A 15816-nucleotide genomic window follows, 5' to 3' on the forward strand; every position below is an offset into this window, starting at 1 on the left:
GTGGGGCGCCTAGAGAGGCCGGACCTCGGAGAACGCCCGGCTTCCTGGGGGAGTGGGGTGGGGAGGGGGTGGGCAGGTCTGCAGAGACTCCCGCCTCTGGGTGGGGTTTGTGCGTCCTCGGGGGTCAGTGCCCCCACATGGTTCCTGGGTCCCGGCCCCATGCGGGCTGCTGCCAGGGGCCGACGCCCCAGTTCCCTCCCGGAGCGGCCCTCTGCCCAGGCACCGCCCCCCCCCGGAAGGAAGGATGTATTAATTGCCTACTATGTGCCAGGCACTGTGCCAAACGCCTGGTACATGTTATGTCATCTGGCCCTCACAACAACCCTGGGAGGTAGGTGCGATCCTAATAAGGATAATCATATATTCCCAATTCACAGATGAGGAAACTGAGGCAGGCAGAGGTAAGGTGCCTTGCCCGGGGCCACATAGCTAGGAAGTGCCTGAGGCTGGATTTGAACTCAGGGCTTCCTGACGGCAAGAAGACCCAGCGCTTTGTCCATGGCACCACGTGCCACCTGGGGTAGTGAGGCCTGCTGGGGGTGGGGGTCATGAAAATAAATATGCCAGATCTCCCAGCAGATCAACCCACCACCCCAGGCCCCAGGAGAACATTCAGATGGAAAGACCCTCATGGGTCCTGACTTCTGGGAGCCCCCAGTTTAATGAGTGGACAGTGATCTCAGAGAAGCAAGACAGCCCCCTCACCTCAGGGAGACCCCAGATTGAGGGAGGACTGAAACTTCTTCCCTAATCCAGGAAGGTCATGCAATCGCAGTCCAATCTGGATAGTTTTCTCTGCCCCTCCTTCCTCCCATTTTAATAACACTGTCTCTGTCTCTGTGTCTCTGTCTCTCTGTCTGTCACTTGAACTCTCTTTCTCTCTCTTTGTACGCTCCTACACTCGGTAAGGATGCTCCTGATCCTTCATCTCCAGGATTTCTCAGGCCCGGGGAGCTGTTCCTTCCGCAGCATCAGAATAGAGATCAGCATCACAGAGCTAACCAAACTCTTCCTCCCAAATACCTGCAGTTTTTCCCAGCACAAAGCTGAAAGTGTTTTCTTGCCACTCAGGTTGTCCTGGGCCACTTTGTCTGAATTTCTTGTTTCTCCTATCACATGATATCTGCCTGGTATTACATGTATCTTGTATTACTGTTGTATGATCATGAATTCAAAGCTGGAAAGGGCTTCAGAGGTCCAACTCCTTCATTGGAATAGTATGGAAACTAAGGCCCAAAGATGACCCACGCAAGGTCAAAATGGTGCTAAGTACAGAACTGAAATTTGAACCTACGTTCTCCTATTCCAAACCAAAAAAAAACAGGTCTTTTTCTTTTTTTAATCTTTATATTCTACCTTGTGAATTCTGGTCCCTGCTCTAAACTTCGCCATCTTAGTGCTATACAGGGACTGTTAGATCCTTGCTCTCTGCATTCATTTTCCTAACTGAATCACCTCTCTTCATATCCTTGCTTTGTAAAGACATTGAGAATTAGGAGTCAGTTAAGGGTCCTATGTTTGGTATAAGTTCCCTAGGGGATAGGTCACATTCTTCTCTCCAGAAGAACAACCCAGTGGTCCCAACCTACTTTTGAGATGAGAGAACAAATCTGCATCAGTCAGCTAGGGCTAAAGCCTGGTTCAGAGGTGGGGAACTTGTGGCCTTGAGGCTACATATGGCCCTCTAGGTCCTCAAGTGTGGTACTTTGACTGAATCCAAACTTCATAGAACAAATCCTCTTAATGAAAAGATTTGTTCTGTAAAACTTGGACTCAGTCAAAAGGCCACATTTGAGGACCTAGAGGGCCACATGTAGCCTTGAGGCCTCCGGTTCCCCAACCCTGTCCTAGTTATTCTAATTCCTGGGTAGGTCCTGGTACAGCTCCCTTAAGCCTGACTTCTCTGGGGCAGAAGAGAAGAGATCCTTGGCCTCCTTCACTCTTCTGTCTTAATTTATCCTTAGAGAGAAGGAGCCAAGCTCAGCCCTAGCCATGGAGCCTCGAGGGATCTTGAAGGCCTTTCCCAAACGGAAGAAAATGAGAACTGACTCAGACAGGAGCGGACTCTTGCAGATTTCCAAGAAGGAAGAAATAGGAGAAGGTGGGGGTAAGCTCTCTTCCCCCTCTCTCTCTCCCAACCTCTCCACCCCTACACTGAATGTATCTAGAATTAGCCTTCCAAAGAAGCCCAGCTTTCCAACTTGTCCACTAGAGTATGTTAACATCTTGTACCCCACTGCCCCCCAAACATCCTGGATTCATTTAGTCTGTCTTGCCCAAGCTGATGTAAATGGGACCCATCAGAGACCTAGAAAGGATTTGAGGAACAGAGCTCTGAACTGATTCCCTCGGAAAGAGAGACTCCTAAGGGAAGACAAGGTCAATGGCCCTTTCTGATAAAGTATAGAAGGGTCCAGGGACAGGATTACATTGGCAATTTGGAAAATGGATGAGAAGGCCTTCTGGAGGAGGCTGCCCTGAGCTGCAGTTTCAGGGAGAGGAAGGATGGAAGGAGGAAAAAGAAGAGGGGATTTTCCCATATAACAACCAACGCTGTTACATAGGTAGGGGAATAATATCCTCCCCGTTTTATAGGTGAGGAAAAACAAGATCAGAAAGGTAAGTGACTTCTTACACAGCTAGTTTGTATGAAGCAAATCTTACTTTATTCCGGAATGTGTCCAACACTTTTTGCGCTGTACCTTGCTCACTCTCTGATCCATGCTTTGAGTTGGAGATAGAGAAGAGAGAGGGCAGATGATGATGAGAACTGGGATGGTTCTTATGCAGAGTGGCTGAGCCCCCTGCAAGTCCATGTGTTACACGCGGGCATTGGTCGAGCCCGGGCAGAGATCTTTGAGAGGCAAATCCTTCAGCATGGGGGCCGAATCTGCTCCCCTCAGGCCCCAGGGATCACTCACATCGTGGTGGATGAAGCTGTAGACTATGAGCGAGCCCTCCGCCTCCTGAAAGTATCCCAGCTGCCCCTTGGGGTCCAAATGGTGAAGTCAGCTTGGCTGAGTCAGTGCTTGCAAGAGCAGAAACTGGTGGGCACTGCTGGATTCAACATCTTCATCCCTGACAGGTGAGCCTACCCTCAGTGCTTTGTCTTTTCATTTGTTGTAGCAAATGCCCCACTGATGGACCTCAGATGAACCACCCAAGGTGCCAGTCACCCAAGGTTTTTTGCTAATTCTTAGAGAAGTCAGATTTCATTATCCCCGCTAGACAAATGGTCAGACAAAGGCCCAGGGCAGGAAAGGTCTCAAGGCATCCTGGGAATAAGAGCTGTGGTGGCTCAGTGCACCACTGTCACTCTCCCTGCAGGTACCTGGACAAGGCAGCCATTCGGGTTGCATCTTCCCAGACAGGGCCCTCTGGAACTTCAGCCCAGGCAGGGCTTCCTGCTGCTGCTCGCTCTGTCCCACCTCAGGAGCCACACTCAAGACTGAGCACCCAGCCACAGGTCAGGTGCACATCCAAATCCCAGTGTTTCCTCCGCGGGCTGTAGGAAACTGGGAGACCTTCAGGAAACTAGTCAGTGGCCATGTGTTAAGGCCTAAAGATAGTCTGGAAAGTTCCATCCAAATGGGGCAGCAGGGCTTGCTGTTTTGTGAGGCCCTTCCCCTGCATCCAGTCAGCAGTCATGTCCTGGGGCAGAGGCCCCGGGCCGGGTGCTGTGGGAGGAAGGAAGAGACATAGCCCCTTCCTTAGGGAGCTCCCTCTCAGATGGAGGGAAGCATGGTCCTTCCCTTCTTGGAGTCCCCAGGATGGTGGAAGAACCCTAATATCAGAGAGAATAGACAATTCCCAAGTGCAGGAAGATCCCAAACTAAGGGAGCAGTGATAGCCTCTGCCCTTGGAGCCACTAGTTAGAAGGAAAGGAAGGAGAGGGAGGGCCTGCATTAATTATGTGTACTCTCTATTTCAAGCCTAACTCTTATGAAGAATACAGTGATGAGGAGGAAGTACAGGTTACTCCAGCTGACCTGGAGGCCCTGATCACCGGCCGATACCCAAGCACCTCTGAGGGAGATGCTGAGCCCACCCTGGCCCCCACCATCAGTGATAAGTGGGTGTGTGCTCAGCCTTCGAGCCAGAAAATGACCAACCACAATCCTCACATTACAGAGAAGCTGGAAGTGCTGGGCAAAGCCTATGCTGTCCAAGGTGACAGGTGGCGGTCACTGAGCTACTCTAAGGCTATCAGTGCCCTCAAGAGCTTTCACAAGCCTGTCACCTCCTACCAGGTAGGAGTCCTGAAGGATGAGAGCCCTCCTTCTGAGGGAAGAGAAGCAACCCTATTCTGATTGGGGCTCCGGAAGGGGGGGGGGTGCAGAAGTCTTTGACTAGCAAGGAGACAGCCACTCAACAAATATTGGGCACCTGCAGGGCTTACCAGGGATACTAACACAAAGTGTAAAACAACTCCTACCTGTATGAAGCTTATATTCTAAGGAGGAAGACAAAAAAATGCATATAAAAATACAGCAAAACCACAGAGTTAGTAAGTAAAAACATGTGCCATGTAGTTAAGTACAAGGTAGTTTGGGAGGGAGGGCCCTAGGACTGGGGGGGATCAGGAAGGGCTTCACAAAAAAGCTGGTGCTTGGGCTGCATTTGAAAGGCAGAGAGCGACTCTCTCAACTGAGAAAGGAGGGCATTCCAGACATAGGGGATGGATGGGGGCATGGCTGGAGCAAGAGCACAGAGAAGGGGGGTGGGCTGTCAGGTGTGAGGAGCAGGGCAAAGGCCAGGTTGGCTTGATTGGCAAAGTGGGGAGGGAAAGCAATGTTGGTGGGACTGGAAAGAGGGGCCGGGGGTGTGGAGGGCTTTCAGAGTTTAACAGAGGGGCTTATATTTGATGGAGACAACCAGAAGCCACTGGAATTGGGTGAGTGGGAAGTCATGCGTTCAAGAACAATTGTTTTGGCAGCGGGACATATGATAGACTGGTGGGGTGAGAGAGAACAGTCATTGCAGTAATCTGGGTGAAAGGAGATGAGGGCCTGAAGGAAGGTGGTAGAAGAGTCCTGGCCATTCACCTTTGATTTCTTCTGCACCTGTTCCTGAAGCCTTCCTTGTGTTAGGATTCTCACCCTGTATTCAGCTCTGGCCTGGCCCTATCTCTGGCTCTAAGCTTACATAATCATGCAGCTTTCTGCCATCCTGAAGTTGCTTCAGGGAGCCCTCCACGCTGGCAGTCATAGCTTGTTGATTGGCGTCCCCCACATCTCTTCCATCACACTTCTTGTGTCACTGTTCACATTCCATAGGAAGCCTGTGGCATCCCAGGGATTGGAAAGAGCATGGCAGAGAAGATCATGGAGATTGTAGAAAGCGGTCATCTTCGGAAACTGGACCATATCAGTGACAGTGTGCCTGTCCTAGAGCTCTTCTCTAATATCTGGGGAGTTGGAAGCAAGACTGCCCAGATGTGGTACCAGCAGGTCACTCCTCTGCCCCAGCCCTCCCTCCCCACCATTAGTGCAGCAGGTCCCTCCACTGATACTGAGCTCTTTGTGGGTGACCTCATTTGATTTAGTTGCATTTCAGATTGGCCCTTTATTGGGAACATAAAATCCAGACAGCCTCTTCCAAAGCTTATTTGAACTTGTTCCTCCTACCTTGTCCCCTTTCTCACTTCCCAGAGCTGTCCCAGGAGCTCAAGATACTTTCTGTTATTTCCTTCCTGAGAAAGAAAAGATTCCACTTTTCCTGGTTCTCTCTGGGCATTAACCCTGTTCTCCTAGGGATGATCTCCCATCGGTCCTTCCCCTGAGATGAGGTAGATAGCTGGGGCCCCTGTAACAAGTTACTAGTGTCTACGATTGGTGACTCTGACTGTTGCTGGGTCCTAGAACTTCACTACCCCCTACTGTGTGGCTGGCTTTTTCAGGGCTTTCGGACTCTGGAGGACATTCAAAATCGGGCCACTCTGACTACTCAGCAGGCCATTGGCCTGAAGCATTATGAGGACTTCCTCAAGCGCATACCCAGGGAAGAAGCTGCAGAGATTGAGCAGACTGTGAGCAGAAACCCCAAGTTGGAAAAAGGAGGGATGGGGAGGAAAGGGAAGGGATTTTCAAATGAAGTTCACAAGGAAGGACATATGTCCTGCACCTTCCTCACCCATTGAGCCTATGATGGTCTGGCCAAAGAGGCTGGGAAGCAAGAGTCTGGCAGACAGGAAAGGCCTAAAGGTGAGAGTGAAGGGAGGAGAGCTGGCTATTTTGACTTCCCTAAAGCCCCCAAATGGGAAGCATCCACAACATTATTTTCAGAGTCAAAGGGAGGGCTAGGGAATAGTGATGGAGGTAGGAGGGGTTGGGTAGGGGAAGGATGGTGACCCCGCACTGCTTCTGGGCAGAGTGGCTGCCTTCAGAGCCACAGGTCTCCTTTCCAGGTCTTCTTCCAAGGACTGAGGCTTAAGATTTGTATTAAGATGAAGTTTAGTTTAGAGTTGGGTGATGATTGACATTAGTCTGTAACAGTAAGAAGGCCCCTCTGAGAACATCTGATGTGCTGTCCTCACTGTTAGAAGAAGGCACTGATGCTCTGTGGTGAAGTATCCCAAAGTGACAGATGGAATAGCTCTGGGCCACAGCCTGCTGTGTCCCAGGCCAGGCTTCCTCTTTGCACTGGCTAATAATGCCTCTGAGGTTAAGGCTAGCTTAGGGTTGTATCTGACGTTGGATTATGTTTGAGGTTAGGCTGGAGGTTGATTTGGGACAGAGTTGTTGGTGGGGTAGTTATTTAGTGGCAGGGTGAGGTTAGGGTGACCTGGCAGTGCTGCCTCTGGTTGAATATAAATGGGCAGTCTTGAACATAATAGGCACTTAACCATTTTTTAAACTGAATTAAATTTGTCTTCCTTCCCCTCATCCATAAGCCTTTTTCCCTTTGACTGCCAGAGCCAGAACATCTAAAAGGCCCATTAAGGCAGGACAGGACGGTCACTGCAATCGTTGTGGGAGACAAGAGGGACAATGTGGGGCATAGAGTGAAGATAGGGAGACCCCTGGGGCCAGGAACCAAGATTAGTTTGTGCTGTCCCTGTGTCCATCCATCATGGTGCTGACGTTGTCACTCATTCACGGTGCCCAGGCATAAAGAATACACTCTCCCACCCCTGCCCTCCAATTTGAATTAGATTAGAAGCACTTCTCTTCCCTGTTTGAGCAGACAGAAGCTCTGGGTTGGGTTCAGAGGCCTTTTGATGGAATTACAGCATCCCAGGCCCCTCCTCCCTTCCCTTGGGATAGGCCCAAGAAGGGAATTAAGGGATTAGTGGATGCCTCTTGTCAGGAGACCACAGAGGAGTCCTGGTTCTACCCTCTGGAAGGCCACAAAAATCTTCATTTCCAAGGGAGAAGGTGGGAAGTCCATCTGCATGAGAAAGACCTTAGTGTCTTTGGGATGGAGTCTAATGAGTTTATCTCCCCTTAATGAAGGATAATCCTAGGGTTGGAAATTACCCCTTGTTTCATTCCATAAGGAGGCAGGGTGTGGATCTTCTCCCTCCCTCCATCAAAGATTGGGCCCTGGGTGCTGGGCACCTGGTTGATCCTAAGGCTCCACCTCCCTTTCATACATATCCTCCTCTGTCCTTTAAATTCATAGAGATGGGGGGCAGGAAGTCTGTCTTGCTCTTCAGTATTTCCAGAAGATTAATTCTGCAACCTCCTTTAGTAACATGTTAGAGTGCTAAATCCATCAGCTAATCATCAAGGATTTATTAAGGGCCTACTGTGTTCCAGACACCATGGTAGATACTGAGAATACAAGTTAAAAAGGAGATCATTTATGCTTTCGAGGAGTTTTTGTTCTACTGGAAGGATATAATATTTTCATAGATAAGGAAGTGCAGTATTTGTACATACAAAATCTATGGTGATGGTGGTGGTGGCAGGTGTTAACAATTGGGGGAATCAGGAAAAGTGTTTACTTGAAAGAGTTGGCTCTGAGAATGAGGGCCTCCAAAAAGTGGAGGCTAAGAGGAAGACCCCTGGGGAAGCTAAAGCAGGCCTAAGTGTCCAAGGAGGAGTGAACTGGAACCAGATTGTGAAGGGCTTTACATGCCAGACAGGATTTGTATTTAATCCTAAGGGCACTGAGGTTACCTGAGCAAGAGAGAGGGCATGATCAGAGTGGAACTTGAAGAATATCTGTCTTCTCTTTGAACAGCTGATTGGAAAGAAGAGACACTTAGTTGGTTTTTTGTTTTGTTTTTTTGCTTAGACAGTTGAGGTTAAGTGACTTACCCAGGGTCACACAGCTAGTAAGTGTCAAGTGTTTGGTCTGAGGTCGGATTTGAACTCAGGTTCTTCTGACTTCAGGGCCGGCACTCTATCCACTGCACCATCCAGCTGCCCCGAGAGAGGAGACACTTGAAGGAGGAAGAGTGATTAGGGGGCCATTGTAGTCCAGGTGAGAAATGATGAGGGCCTGGATCAGGTGGTTGTGGGGAGAGTAGAGAGAAAAGGACCTGAGGTGAGAGGGGCCCAGGAGGTAGAATCAAGGATACTGGGCAGCCGGTTGGCTTTGTGCAGTGAACAGGAGTAAGAGTTGGGGATGGCTTCAAGGCTTTGAATCTGAATGACTGGAAGAATAGTGGTGTCTTTGATAAAAATAAGAAAGTCAGAAGGAGAAAGGTAACGAATACTGTTTGGGACTCACTGAATTCAGGTGCCTATGGGGGCTTCTGGTAGTGGTGTCCAGGAAGTGGTTGGAAATGAAAGATTGGAGCTTGAGAGAGAGAGAGAGAGATGGAGGATGGATGTGTAGATTGGGGAGTCATTTGCATAGAAGTGATATTTGAATCCATGGGGGTTGATGAGATCACCAGAGGAGTGTAGAGAGAGAAAAGAAGAGAGAGCTTAGGATAGAGCCCTAAGGTACACCTGGGCATGGAGAGCAGGACTTTTTCTCTCTCCTGCAAAGAGATGAAAAAGGATTGGTGTGGCCAGCCGGAAGAGAATCCCATAGAACAGTATCAGAAGAACGTGTGGAAGAGGGTCTGCAGCACTAGCGGGCAGTCAGCATCGTCAGATGTTTCAGAGTGGACCTGAAGAGGACTGAGATGTAACAGTCAAGAGAGCAGTGATCACCCTGCAGAGAATGTGGCAGTTCCGTAGCAAGGATGGGGGCCAAATGGCAGGGAGGTATGCCCAGCTCTTTTCCAGGAATTTGGCCATGCTTTCATGGAAAGAAAGTTACAGGACAAAGCTTCAGGGGATGGTCAGATCAAGTGAAGACTTTTGAGGATGAAGATGTGGGCGTGTTTGAAGGCTGAAGGGAAAGAGCCAGCAGATAAAAGGAGGACTAGAAATGGCCCTTTTCTATTAGTCAGTTCTCTCCACCATCCAATCTCAGTTTCTCCTCTTATTTCAATCTGTTGTCATCCTTTTCTTATAAAAGGTGGAAGATGACCTGTCCCTTTCCCTACCCTTTCCTGCCTACCCTTTCACTTTTCTTCCCAGGGCACTTAGTTTCTGTTCCCTATTCTCTCAACCCTCCTAGGTCCATTCTTGGACCTGGAGTGATGGTTATGACTGCCCCAGAGAGGGGCTGGCTTGGGGCCTGGAGGTAGCACCTGATCACCAGTTCCTCGGTTTCCCCATCTTGCAGGTCCGGGAGGCAGCTCGTACCCTCAGCCCTGGACTGCTTTCTGTGGCATGTGGCTCGTATCGCCGGGGTAAGGTGACATGTGGGGATGTGGACGTGCTGGTCACTCACCCAGATGGACGATCCCACCAGGGAATCCTCAGCCAGCTCCTGGATACCCTTCGGCAGCAGGGTATGACCTCAGGCCTGGGGCTTCAGGAGTGGGTGGGAGGTTGGCCAGAGGAAGAGAGCTGTGGAGAAGCTCATGGCCTCAGACAGGAGCACCAAGTTGGGGGGGGGAGCATGATGTGATCCATGGGACCTGGGTGGGAATTGGGAGGCCTGCATTAAAGTCCTGAGTTTTATTAACTGTGTGACCTTGGACAGATCATTGCCCTTCTCAGAGCTGTCTCAAAGGAGCTTCTGGTCCTGATGATCTGTATTTCTAGGAACCCAAGAGAAAAAGAGATTAGAGTTGAGGGGCGGGTTAGACTTTTCCTGCCATCTCCTAATTCCCTCTCCTTCCTGGCACAGGGTTCCTGACAGATGACCTGGTCAGCCAGGATGATAATGGGCAGCAGCAGAAATATCTGGGTGTGTGCCAACTGCCAGGGACTGGTCAGCCCCACCGACGCTTGGACATCATTGTGGTACCCTATAGCGAGTTTGCCTGCGCCTTACTGTATTTCACTGGCTCTGCCCACTTTAACCGCTCCATGAGGGCTCTGGCCAAGACAAAGGGTATGAGCCTGTCAGAGCATGCACTCAGCACTGCCATCGTGCGCAATAGCCGTGGCATCAAGGTGGGGCTAGGTCGGACATTGCCCACCCCGACAGAGAAGGACGTCTTCAGACTTTTAGGCCTGCCATACCGTGAGCCCTGTGAGCGGGACTGGTGATCCTCCCCCTCTAAACTGCTGTGCATAATTCCCCAAAGTGGGAGGCCCCCCCCCCACACATGTGCACACATGCCCCTACGTGGGGCCTTTTCCTCTACTCACCTTCAGGTTTCTTTTGCATGCTAAAGAACCAGAGAGTGATCGCCACGTGCCCTAGCACACTGGACCGGGAGCTCTGACTGTTCATGAGCCATTGCTTTTCCCCGGAAGTACATCCATTGGCCCTCCCAGAAGCAGGCAGCATGTGTGTCTCACCATTGCACTAGATTGTGTTGGTGTTTATATTTCACTCCTCTCTTTGCCCCAGTTTAATAAGCAGCAGGTGGCTGCCATGCAGTCTGTCCCACTTCCTGTGCCGAGGACCCAGGCATACCTAGAAGGGTCCCACCTCCCAGCCCCCTTCCACTCAAGCACCAGGAAGATAGAGTGTCTTTTGCGAAGGGGAGTGATGGTTACAGCAAGTGGTCAGCTTGCTTTTTTTCTCTTTTTTTACTTGCTTCCTGTGCTTCTGAAGGGGCAGAGGAAGAGGGTGGTCCAGTGCTAGAATGTATGCTTTGGTTGAAGAATGTGAGGTGAGACAGTGAATAGTAAAATCCATTTGACATTCTGTCCTGTGGTGTCTGTGACCCCCGCCTCCTGCAGCTCCCTCTCTGGGCCTGCTTTCTCAGATGGGGGAGAGTGTTCACCTTCAGGGAGTTTGTCTGGGATGCCAGCAGCTAAGACAGGAACTGAATTGGCCCAGGCGACCTCAGTAAGTGGAACCCCTGAAGCTAAGAGGTGGAGGGTTTAGGGGGGGCGGGGTAGGGCAAGTGTGTGGTGGAGCCCACTAACCTATCAATCAAAATGCATTTATCTGCCCTGCTGTGCAGGAGCCAGAGAGGAGGAAGTGGGCTCCCTGGCCTTAGGGGGTTCCTAGATAGGGAGAAAAAAACATAAGTACACATACAAGAAACAGAGAATAATGAAATGCTAAATCACATGACATCAACGAAGTACACTGGGAGGAGGGTGAGCACCACTGTGGGCACTAGTAATCAGGGAAAGCTCCCTGAAAGAGGGGGAGCTTTGAAGATTCTAGGTGGAGGGGTGGGGAGGGGGATGTTGTAGGCAGGGCGACATCAGGAGGAAAGGCATAGTTGTAAATGAGCATGTTATGCCTTATTTGGAGGAATGTGAAGAATATTTAAAAGGCCACGTGGAACCTCAGAAGATAAAGGAGACAGTTGAGATGAAGCAGTAGAAAATGGGAAACTATGAACATTTCCTTTTTTTTCTTCTTTCTTTTTTTTCTTTTTTTTTTTTTTTTTTGGCGATTGGGATTAAGTGACTTGCCCGGGGTCACACAGTTAGTAAATGTCAGGTGTTTGGTCTGAGGCCAGATTTGAACTCAGGTCCTTCTGACTTCAGGGCCAGTGCTCTATCCACTGCACCATCTAGCTGCCCCAACATTTTCTAAACAATTGAATAATAAGCAAAATGTTTTGGGAAAAAATTGGCTTTGGTGTGCTAGATGAATGTTCAGGCAAAGAGATTAGAGAGTGATTGGGAAACTTGAAATAGCATCCTAGAGCTGGAGAGGGCCCCTGGCTCGATTCAAGAGTGCCCTCAGAGCAGCATTGTTGGGGTAGTGGAAAGAACATACTGGTCTTGGACTCAGAAGACCTGAGTTTTGAGTGTTGGCTCTAACATTTACTGGTCATAAGATCCCTAGCCTCAGCTTCCCCATTTGGAAAGTGAAGACAATAGTACTTGTACTGTCTCCCTCTCAGGGTTATTGTGAAGCTCTTTTCAAACCTTAAAGCACTGTAGAGATGTAAGTTACTCTTTTGATTATATCTGCCATCTAAAAAAATCTCAGTGTTGGATTCCGTGCTTAGATAGGTTTGATTGTTAGGGATTTCTTCCAGGACTTGAAACAAAATTTTCCTCTGTGGTTTCCATCCAGTGTTCCTGGTTTGTCTTTTGAAAGCTATACAGAATAAGTCGAACTCCTCCACAACAGCCCTTCAGATCCTGACATTGTGTCTTCCACCACCCCCACTCCCCTCACCCAGTCTCAGGAGTCAGAGTCCAGTCAGTGCAGTCTGTACCTCACCAGGCATTACCTCGGCAGCGTTCCTAAATGGTCACCCGGGTTTCGTTTGAAGACCTCTGGTGAGAGAGAACACATCCACATAACAGCCCTCAGTTGTGGGGGCTCCCCAGGGTTCTGTTGTGGGCCTTCATCCCCCAGGCCTGGAAGGTACTTGTCTTTACCTCAGCCTCCCAGAGCCCTTCTCTTCCTTTAAGACTGTCCAGGGGGCAGCTAGGTGGCGCAGAGGACAGAGCACCGGCCCTGAGGTCAGGAGGACCTGAGTTCAAATCTGGCCTCAGACCAAACACTTGACACTTACTAGCTGTGTGACCCTGGGCAAATCACTTGACCCCAATTGCCTTAAAAAAAAAAAAGACTGTCCAGACACCAGCTTCTTCACAAAGCCCTTCCTGGTCCTGCTACTGCCCTCCCTCCCAAGCTGCCTTGTACAGAACTGCTTATCTCCCCTATTCTGATGTAAGCCTTTTGCAAGTAAGGATTGTTTTGTGCCTAGCACATAGTAGGTGCTTAATAAATTCTTGTGAATTGAGTGAAGATAGCCCATTCCATTTTTAGACAGCTAACTAGATTTTTCCTTGCATCGAGTCTAAATCTTCCACTACACCTTCTGCCTGTTCTAAGTTTACCTTCTGGGGCCAAGCAAGGAGGGAAAAGAAAAAATCCCTTTCACTTAACACTCCTTCCAGTAATCAGCTGGCAGCCATTGTTTCAATACGGTTCCCCCCCACTCAAGTCTTCTCTTAGGCCAGACGTTGCCAGTTCTTCCAGCCAGTCTTCATGCAGGTCATTGCTACGATTGCTCCCCATCCCAGTTTTCTTGGGACACTCTTCAAAATGTGTCAGCCAGGACTAACCCCAGCATTCTAGGTACTCTGATGAGGGGAGGACACGGTTGACTGCTCATTTCCTGTTTTCTGGATACCATGCCTCTTACTGTGGCCTAAAATGTCGTTTGATTTTTGGTTGCTGTGTCCCACTGTCCACCAGAATCCTCCGGTCTTTTTTGACCTTGTCTAGCCACACCTCTTCCCTCTTGTGTTCGTGGTGCTAATGTTTTATTTGTTTTATTTTAACCCATGTAGGGCTTTATGTTTACCTTTTAATTTTTTTCTTCTTACTTTTGACCCATTAATTAGCGGACATTTATTAAGTGTCCCTCTGTAGGCACTGGAGATGGACAAAAAAATGAAACAAGCACTATTCTCGTTCTGTGAGGGAATAGACTGTGTACATAGATGTATACATGTACAGATGTACATACAACGGATATACAGAATAAACACAGGGTAGTTTGGGAGAGAGGACACTGTGATTTGGCTGTCATTCTGGCCTAGCAAGGTCTTTCGATGTCCTGATATTTATAGTTTGGTCGAGCTTGCCATCCATGCTTTTATCCAGGTCATCGATACAAGTTGAACGGCATAGGGCTAAGGACAGATCCCTGAAGCCCTCACTGGAGACATTTCTTTTTGCCAGTTTAGTTAGCCTGGTCATTAAACCAGTTCCAAACTAATTTAGTTGCCCATTTTTCAGGCCACATATCTTCCATCATGTCGCTAAGGATGGCACGGGGGACTTTATCACGTGCTTTTCTGAAATATAAGTAAATTTGAATGCATTCTGATGTACCATTCTAGTAACAATTGTCAAAAAAAGGAAGTGAGGTTGGGTCTTCTGTGGCCTATTCATATAGAAGCCATGGTTTTTTTCAGTCAGGTTACCTCTTCCCTTTTTTAGATATTCATGAATGATTCTTTGAATAGTTCTTCCCAAACCTGTCCTATGTGCAGTGTTCCGTTCTGGTTACCCATTTGTTAGGGTCTAGGCTATTCATATTCCTTCTAAACTTTGGCACCCAGAACAGAATACGGTACTGTAGATTGACATTAATGCAACCTAAGGTTATTTAAAGCTCAGCAGATATTTAGCATTAGCCAAGATGAACAGATACTCATTCAACACATGTGAGTACCCATTATGTGTGAAGTGCTGTGCAGGAGGAGATGGCAGAATATAAAAATAATAAATATCAATGCAGTCCTTAATGAATTTTTGTTAAATTGAGTTCTGTCCTGGAGCTTACAACCTTTCAATATTGAGGGTCCCGGGTAGAGGAGTTTCCCCAAGATCTCCCAGTGGGGTCTCTCCTTTTCTGTTGTCCCCTGCCCTCTGGGAGAAGTGGAGAGAAGACCAAAGACAGTTCTCTCTTTCCCATCTTGCTTGGTGGCAGCCATACCATCCTTGCCTCAGGGCACCTAGAATCCCAGGAGCAAGGGAATAATGGTAAATCAGACTTCTCCAACCCCCTCAACTTTGGGCCCCTGAAACCTGAGCTATCTATTGGAAAGAAGCAAAGGGGGAGAGCATGAAAGGGTAGGAACAAAAGGACCCCTCCTCCATAAAGGTAGCTGGTGGCCCCATTCACACCATAGTGCTAACCAGTCAAACGCGGCTCATCAAAGTACCCAGAGCCTTAAAAGGTCCTTTATGAGGGGGCAAGTTCTCCCTGCTCTGGGCCCCAGTGCTGACCAGGTGCCCTGGTGAGGCCTCCCCTTTGAGGGGTCTTCGATTGATTCCCCAGTATAAAGCTGCCACTTTCTGCTCCCAACCAGTCTGTATTGGGAATCCTACCCATTCCCCCCACCTCCTGCCCTCATCACCACCAAGGATGGGCTTCATCCAGCAGTGGCCAGCACACCTGTGAAATTCTGACCCGCTGGGGGGTGGTGTGTGTGTGTGTGTGGTACATTCCTGACTCTCCTCTACCCTTCTTATGAGCAAGAATCTACAGGTTGTGAGCTGGCTTCAGAGTGACCCCTGCTGGCCAGCAGGAATTGCCTGACCTATCCCTGAGGCTGGTTAAGGGACTAGGAAGAGTCCTGGTCCTCATTATCAGGTGGGCAGAAGTTACCCTTAGCTCTCCTGCCTTGGAGGCTGTGGAGCGGATGAGGTATTTCCTCCAATTATCAATTTCTCTGACTGGGCTGACCATAGCACCTCAGCTCCTGGGGGATTTAAGAGATCCAGAGACCCCAAGCTAGAGTAGCGACTCTTGGTGTTAGAAAGGGAGTTTATGTCACCCATAAAATATGCCTCCAATGAGATATTTTGACACCGGGCTCTGGGATCATCCAGGTGTCCCCCGTTTCTCACCATACATTCCCACCTCAATCTTTTGAGCCTAGGGAAATCTGGTGTGTTTTGTCCCCTAGCAGA

At 49.2% G+C, this 15816-nt stretch overlaps 1 protein-coding gene across 4 annotated transcripts; it reads left to right on the forward strand.

The window, feature by feature from the left end:
* Positions 1 to 48: 48 nt before the first annotated feature.
* On the forward strand, positions 49 to 14645 carry POLL (DNA polymerase lambda). 4 transcript variants are annotated; one of them, XM_020967020.2, is made up of 9 exons: positions 49 to 331; positions 1965 to 2101; positions 2791 to 3085; positions 3328 to 3466; positions 3933 to 4250; positions 5277 to 5450; positions 5900 to 6028; positions 9631 to 9799; positions 10141 to 14645. In XM_020967020.2, the coding sequence occupies exons 1-9, from the start codon at positions 138 to 140 to the stop codon at positions 10503 to 10505; spliced, it is 1920 nt and encodes a 639-aa protein (XP_020822679.1). In that variant the 5' UTR covers positions 49 to 137; the 3' UTR covers positions 10506 to 14645. The 4 variants fall into 4 exon arrangements, with proteins under 4 accessions (XP_020822679.1, XP_020822677.1, XP_020822699.1 ...); XM_020967018.2 differs by having other exon boundaries at positions 51 to 331; positions 1965 to 2107; XM_020967040.2 differs by lacking the exon at positions 49 to 331 and having other exon boundaries at positions 2019 to 2107; positions 2904 to 3085.
* The last annotated feature ends 1171 nt before the right edge of the window (positions 14646 to 15816 follow it).

Source organism: Phascolarctos cinereus, unplaced genomic scaffold (genome assembly GCF_003287225.1).
Source record: "Phascolarctos cinereus isolate Bilbo 61053 unplaced genomic scaffold, phaCin_HiC Scaffold_3;HRSCAF=262, whole genome shotgun sequence".
In the NCBI taxonomy this organism is placed as follows: Eukaryota; Metazoa; Chordata; class Mammalia; order Diprotodontia; family Phascolarctidae; genus Phascolarctos; species Phascolarctos cinereus.